The sequence below is a fragment of the Bombus pyrosoma genome, linkage group LG16 (genome assembly GCF_014825855.1).
Source record: "Bombus pyrosoma isolate SC7728 linkage group LG16, ASM1482585v1, whole genome shotgun sequence".
In the NCBI taxonomy this organism is placed as follows: domain Eukaryota; kingdom Metazoa; phylum Arthropoda; class Insecta; order Hymenoptera; family Apidae; genus Bombus; species Bombus pyrosoma.
This window is the reverse complement of record NC_057785.1, coordinates 6292243-6300051: the sequence shown is the minus strand read 5'-3', so window position 1 is coordinate 6300051 and position 7809 is coordinate 6292243. Positions and strand designations below refer to the sequence as shown.

General features: G+C 30.0%; 1 protein-coding gene and 1 non-coding gene across 2 annotated transcripts; one reads left to right on the top strand and one right to left on the bottom strand.

Annotated features, from left to right (window-relative positions):
* Window positions 1-302: 302 nt before the first annotated feature.
* Window positions 303-375, bottom strand: Trnav-cac. The gene has a single exon. It is a non-coding gene; the product is annotated as a tRNA-Val (tRNA).
* A 2236-nt stretch (window positions 376-2611) lies between these two features.
* LOC122576802 lies at window positions 2612-7320 on the top strand. Its single transcript, XM_043747590.1, has 9 exons — window positions 2612-2764; window positions 3599-3685; window positions 3765-3813; window positions 3894-3984; window positions 4046-4174; window positions 4338-4516; window positions 4580-6829; window positions 6919-7024; window positions 7180-7320. Exons 1-8 carry the CDS (start codon window positions 2612-2614, stop codon window positions 6963-6965), a joined length of 2985 nt encoding a protein of 994 aa, XP_043603525.1. The 3' UTR covers window positions 6966-7024; window positions 7180-7320.
* The last annotated feature ends 489 nt before the right edge of the window (window positions 7321-7809 follow it).

Here is a 7809-nt window from a genome sequence, read left to right as displayed (position 1 = left end):
CATTTAAAACTTAGAGTGCGCTAATAGTTCAAAATATACGAACTAGATCTCATCCCGATATAAATTAGCAATTACAGTGGAGGGTAACGTAGGATAATATCCTCTGTCGGTAAAGCGATTCCGTAGAAACATGGCTAACATAATTTTAACTATTAGATAACATTTAATTAATGCTACCTTAAATGAAGTATCGAAAATATTTATATCTTCGATATAATATCTAGGAGAATATCTTTCTACTTTGATCTAATCATGGAAATAAAAATGACCAGTATTTATAAGTACAAAAAATGAATAATAACTGTTTCCGCCCGGGATCGAACCGGGGACCTTGTGCGTGTGAAGCACACGTGATAACCACTACACTACGGAAACGCTGTTGAGAAGTGTCTTCTCAAAAAAGAAAATATAGCATGCTTTAGTTCCTATTTCTTGATTTATAAAATATATAATCTTATTTATCATTACAATTTACTCTAAACTGGAGATATGATATAACACATAATACTATATTCAAAATTTTATATTTTTATATTATATCTATAATATATATGTCTGTGTCTATGTTTTATATGCTACATGACATATAAAGCTGTCACAATGTCTGATTACTATAGTAAATATCTATATATATATTCTAGTATAGTATATTCGTATTATATCTATATAGCAGTATATGTTATATGTTTAATTACATAGTATGATACAAACATATATATTTGCTTACTATATATTTATTATATATATATACTGTATTATAATAAATGTATAGATATTTACTGTAACGAGTATGAGAAATATATTGAAATTTCTGTATGTCACGAATATTACATAATGTAGAGTAATGAAAAAAGGTATAATTTACGCAACTATAATATCAGAGGTATATAACATGTTCCAAATAAGAATACATTTACCCTTCAACTTTCCAATGGTAGGAAATGCTGTAGTAAGCTGTCAACACGTCTAGTTATTATCATCACTAACTCAAAGCACATAAATATTCGTAACACAACGACCATTAATATTATCAACACTCATGAAACCACTAATGAAACCAAAAATATCACAAGATTCCACGACGCGTACATTTCCAAATCGAATTCGGACAAAACTAATATGGAGTCGACACAGATGGATCAATTGAGTGTTTTAATATACATAAAAATAATTCTTTCTAAAATATTTCACCCCCAGAAAATCAATTTCTGTCTATTTATTAACATTTACGTTAAAACAACTTTTTAATGTAATAATTAAAATTTGTAATTTCGAAAAAAATTGATCTATGTACAGACACTTGACTTCAGCAGTATTTGAATGTATCCTGTGAAGGGTAAGGAAAAAGAACGAGAAACGTCTATTCTCCGTGATTTCCCATTTTATAACGCATTTTGTTTATAAAAACTAGGATTGCAAACCTATCAAATGACAACGATTATAACGTTCAAAATGTCTCTATAAGATATGTAGTATCAAAGATTTGGTGTATTGGATACAAATAGGGAATGTCTATTTTGTACTGAAACAAAATACAGATAAAAATTATGAATATTTTATTAATCGTTCTTTTTTATAACGACTAAGTTATATACATCATTTTATGAACGATAAAAATGTATTCATGGAATGTCGTTCCTTTTCCAATAGGCTAAAATATTGAAGCTTAATTACTTTCGCAATAAAACTTTTTAATTCTAATCTTGTGACATACCCATACCCTTGCTTTTCCCCTTACCCTTCACATTAAAAATAATATGCTTACTTGCCTGTATTTATGTATATAGAACACTTAAAATATTTTAAAATATTCCCAGTGATTTAAAAACAGAAGATAAAATATTCTTTTACAGAATAATCATTGAAAATAATGCTATAAAACAACTATCCACTGATAATAGTGAATATTACACGCGAATCAACACCTCGCGATACGCATGTCAACAAAAGACTAAATGTCCTAACGACGTTTCCTTTAGACCTTTTGCGTCATGCCGTTGTTCATTTGTTTATGAGACACTTTTTATTAAACCTATCTTTATTCGAACCAAAACTAATCTGACTCATACATTATATTACGTTTCTCTGAATTTTGGAAGCTATTACATTATGTTACACATGCGTTAAATTTTAAAAATCGTTATTCAATTTTATTTTCAGCAGTAATGGATGTGTAAATAAAAATTCACAGTATTTGCCATCTCTTTTTTTTTAAAGAAAAAAGAATTTGTACTTTCCAATACTTTTATTATAAAAATATCATGAAGTTAAGTCAGATGCAAATTTACGTAACTTAAACGATTTCTTATCTTTAGCTAATCTAAATTTATTTCGATATACATTTTAAGCTTATTTCCGATCATAAAATACGTTTAACGTATTGCAAAAAAAAGATTATTTAGAACTGATTTCTGAGTCGATAATATTACACATCGCTCGGTTAATCGCAGGATAGTGTTATCGTCTGAGAATGAGACAAAGTATGTCGATATTGTCATTCCACGTGATACTTGGACCATCATAAGAAGCGAGGTAACGAAATGTAAACAAACATTGAAACGCTCGTCAATCTCATTCGAAAGGCGCAATTCGTCTTGTCTCCTATCGTAAAATGGGGAAAGCAAGGCATGACATCGCGGCCAGTGACATATCTGTCGATGGACGAAGAAAAAGTGTTCGAGAAGAACAGAAAATTCGTAAGAAAAAGAAGAGACGTAAAAGGGACTTGACAGATCTACATCAGAGAGTATTCAAATCGAAGAAGGTATCAATATACACATCTATGCATATTATTATCACGTTTTAATAGTAGAAATTGTATATTTTTTCTTAAATATTTTATTTATTTCCATCTATAAATCAAATATAGAAATATATGTAATATAGTTATATCTGATAAAGGTATATTTCTAGTTCTAAGACAATTTTGGTTATGTCAGGTGATTGACATGTGTCATTGAAAATTTTATGAGTTATTTCAATGTTTTCGTCTTATTTTATTAACAGATATTGAATAATATTTGGGGATTTGAAAAGAATGTTTCGTAGACTACTTTATATACATACATATATGTAAATAAATATATACATCAATACTTTGTTATAGAATCGAATAAAGAATAAGTTTTAAGTTAAGGCTATGCATCTCACGAGATATATCGATAAATCGAACAGTATGAAAATAAGAAAAGGCGCCTTTCTTTCTATTTTTTAACTTCATTATGCATATCACGAAGAAATATGAATAAATAATCTTGTATAATTTAACAAGGTTATTCATCTTGCTACGATACCAATTTTAATAACTATTAATTTTGTAATACTTGAACTATTATATAAATTATTTAATAAATAAATTATTGTATATTTGGTTTAAATAACAAACTTTGTTATCATTAATGTTCGGAAATAATTTCTGAAATCGTAATAATATACGCGTAATTTTTCAGCACAACCGGATGACATTCAAATTTTGGCTGAGTAATTTCGTTAAACTTTTGCAGCGTTTCGACATACTAGAGGAATATATATGTTTGAAAGCTTAATTTACCTTCACCCCCCACTTTTATATTTATTATCTGTGGACAATCTCTTCCAGGATAAAGAAACGAAGATCGATGGAAAATCGATCAAAAACAAGGCGGCAAATTCAAGAAGGCTGTCGAACAGAATTCTTCCGAGACCTGTAAATATAAATAACACACTATTTTTAAAAATTAACACTATTTACATCAATAATAAAATTTATAATTTTTTTATTCTAGTTGGCTGGAATATACAGAAATGGTGCTGCAGGAAAAGAAATACGAAGATGTACGTCTCATAATTTATAAATATATATCGTTTTACCAAAAAAAAAAAAATAATTGATTAAATACTCTAATTATTTATAGTTCAAACGAAAGCAGCTTTGAACGATCTAAACAACGCGCGTCTACAGGGAAACGTGCTTAAATTAATGGATGGTTATGACTCGAAATCAGAGTAAGTAAAAACACTATAAAAAGTTATTCTCGCTCTAATGAATGTATTTTTTAATTCATAGAGACGTTGTAGTTGAAAATGGCAACATAGAGGTTCGGAAAGAATTACTACTCGATTCTACTATCAAAGATATTCTCCAACCAACTCCTCTTGGTGTCCAAAGCAGTCCTATTTTGGGTAAAGTGGATGGGTAAGTCTGAGGTAATTTTCGTTGAATATTTTCACACAAGATATATACAACAACCAAAGGTGTAAGTTTAAAGAGTAATTAAGAATCAGATCTTTTTATTTTTGTTCTTTTTTGTAAAAGAAAAATGAATTAAATTATTATTATAATTACATACTTTTTATAGAAGAAGAAGAATTAAAAAGGAAGGAGACATAGAGTTCCCTCAAAAACCAACAGAAAAAAAGAAAACTATTGATTCTGAAAATTTACGAAACTTTGCATTAAGTAAATACGAAGAATTATGCAGGGTTGTTTGTTCAGAAAATTTCGAGGAACAAAATTTTCCAGACTGTTTCGGACCAGGTATCTTATTTTATATTTTTTAATTATTACAATATTCTTTTTCTCATATTTTTTCTTTGACAGATCCACTAACGAAGGTGAAACAAAAATTAAGAAATATTTACGCAAAATCATTTCAAAATAAATGTTTACGAGACATGATTAAACGTGGTAATATTTTGAACGAATGTTCACCAAGTACTTCGATGGATGATTCTTTTCCTCCAAACGCTGCATATTGTCCTTCTGGGTATCCTCAAGACACGAACTCAGTATCTGTAACTATTGATAATCCAGACTGGCATATTGATATTAAAAGTAACAAGGATGACGACAGTTTACAAGAAAGACAAAACCTATTTTTAATACCAAAAACGAATTTAAAAAAAAACGAAATTAACACGTCCAATTTATTATTTCATTCGTCTTCGTTAAACACCCTGGATGCGGGAATAAAGAACAGTCTTGAACCGGAAATGTCACACGAAATGAATAACATATCTAACGAGGATGAATCGACAGATGTAAGCAATCGTACTTCTCTAGAAATAAATTATTCTACAAGTTCCGCACGCAAGAACAATATTATGAAATATTTCGAAGTAAATGAATTTGATTGTGAGAGGATAAAGGATAAGAATAAACCTCTCTTATTTGCACAAACAGAAGCAGGATCTCAGAATAGTTCTATTGATAAGAAACGTTTAATAAAACACAAAACTCAACGTAGACAAACAGTGCATTTTTTAAACAATGGATTAAAAAAACACGCGGAAAGACAAAATTTTAAAATGATGCAGCAAGTTAAAATGAAGAATTTGAAGCATATTCCTGCTATATTACGAAGGTGTAACAATGTTGTGGCGAATAATAGCAACCGGCTAAATCTATTCCAGGAACCGATGCATATTAATAAAGAGTCTCGGAAAATGTTGTTCGACGTTGCACCGAAGCAGAACGTTCTCTTCACTTCGCAATCCGTGGTAACGGAATCGAATGAAGATTCAAAGAGGCCGCAAAAGTCGAAGACTGCAAATATCTTATTCGATAGTACAAAAATGAAAGATCTGAACGTTCAAACTTGCGTAATAGATTCACCAAGTATTTTTAACGATGAGATACATTTCACGAAGAATTCTTACTCGAAGCCAATGGAGTCTAACCACAACCAAACTCAGCAGAATCTCCATGCGAATGACATTTTACTGAACAGAACAAATCCGCCAATACAAAAAACAGTGATGTTCACGAAGAAAGACTCGCGGAATATAGGACACTGTTTATACATAAATAATATAATTGCAGATGGAAAGACTGATAAGTCGAACGTCTGTATCATACGGAAAAATGTTTCTTTGCAGCATGAAAGATCGAAAAATAATTGTACTGTATATAAACACTACCAGGAAGTGCCAGGAAATTATTATAAGGCGTATCGATGCTCGGAAAATTCTGATAATTCCAATTATAATAGCCAAGAATTTAAAGAAGCAAGCGCACCAGAAGTGCAGCACGTACAGATACATCAAAAACCAATGGTTTGTGAAGATGGATTAGTAAGAAAGGTCATGCAACCTTCTAAATCTGAAAACGGTAAAAAATACCATAACGATCAACATGTTTGCTATGTGATGGTAGACCAATGCAATGATGTGAACAACATGCAAGAGTATTCTTATAATAATGTGCCTGAAATTGAGAAATCTGGAACGGTGCAGAATGGACGATTCTGTCAAGAAGATATAGCCGATGTTGGTATCCTGAAAGGCGTGCAGAATTTAAAGATCTTGCCCATGGAGGAACAAGAGTCTCAAATACAAGTCACTAACAATCAATGTATCAAAAATGCAGTGATACTGGAGAAACAGCCGATTAAGTATTTGGCATTTGAAAACAATTCCAAAACAGAAAAAATTCCTATTTATATGCAAAGGAATAATCACGTTGCTTCCGTCGATAATATAGAACCAATTAACTCAGGCGTTAATTATCGCGTGGTATCGTATCCTCAAGAATCAACGCAGAAAATTATTTTCGTGCCAGCATGCGAGCAGAACAAAGTCGTATATGTGAAACAGCAATATTTGCCTCATTCGAATGTTACTTTTGAAGAATGCTCGCATCCCAGAAAGGTAGTCATGTGCCGACCGGAAATACAATACGTCAAAGAGTCCTCAAACGTATGTGAAGTTCACCTGCCAAAACAGAACGTGGTGGAAATAGGAGAATCAGATTGTGACACGATTGTTACTAATTTACAAAAGGCGAACAATATGAAGAGTTCGAGGCGAGGTGGAGTGAATCGAGAGGGACTTCATTATCGACCGAATCATGGTAATTGAGATTAATTTTTTAATAAGAACTTCATTTTAGTAAGAACTTCATTTTAATTTTGATTAATTTTGTTCATTCTTTCATTTCAGAACATGATGCTTGTGTGAGGAATCAGACAATATTCTATCAAAAATAAGAATGCTGTATTAATTGAAATGTACGTTAGATACATTTTTGCTATTATATCTTAATGAGGTATGTAGGATTATTTATCTATAATATTATGTATAATTAATCATTATTATGTGTTGTGTTTGCTAGTACACAAATGTTGTATGAAAAATAGTGATACAAGTAATTGTTATTAATAATACGCTTTTACTGATTATTGTATAATTAAACGTTTTCAGGTTTATTATGTATATTTATACAAGTGCGAGATTTACACAGATAAGCAGAAATTGTCTTTGGAAGTTTATTTAAAGCGTATTTTGTTTTGATAAAACCGTTTGTTTTAAAATATAGAAAACAAACAGTTCTGTAATTTTTGTATGTTGCGTATAAATCGAATTTAATGTAAATTTTTCGTTACGATTACAAATTACTCAAATATTTGATATTGATGTTTGCTTTGTATAATTTCTCAAATATTAAAATTGAATGTTTAAATACACCTAAGTTTGATTCTCCTAAAAATTAAAAATTTCGTACCAAATATTAATTTTTCTATTAAATTACAAAATATTGCAAATTACTATGTTTTATATATTTAATCCTCCAATAATATCACGATAGTTTTTAGAATATTGAATCCATTCATTGAAATTGTATTTTTGTTTTAACAAGATTGGATCGAAAAGAAATGTTGAAATTTACCTTATACAGATATCCTATATGCTGTGACTCCAACCATTCTGAGAATAATCAACACTACTTTCATAATAAATTAATAATAAAACTACTTTTTATTACCACTTTTGATCTTCGTGCCATCCTTCTTTTTATACTTTTATAATACGCGACTGCGCCAATAAAAATGC

Bases quoted from the DNA above. Each gene is read 5' to 3' on its own strand.
- LOC122576802 (XM_043747590.1), top strand. From the start codon at position 2,612: ATGGGGAAAGCAAGGCATGACATCGCGGCCAGTGACATATCTGTCGAT. The intron at 3,814-3,893 runs GTACGTCTCATA...AATTATTTATAG, and splicing joins AGGAAAAGAAATACGAAGAT to TTCAAACGAAAGCAGCTTTG. The intron at 3,985-4,045 runs GTAAGTAAAAAC...TTTAATTCATAG, and splicing joins GGTTATGACTCGAAATCAGA to AGACGTTGTAGTTGAAAATG.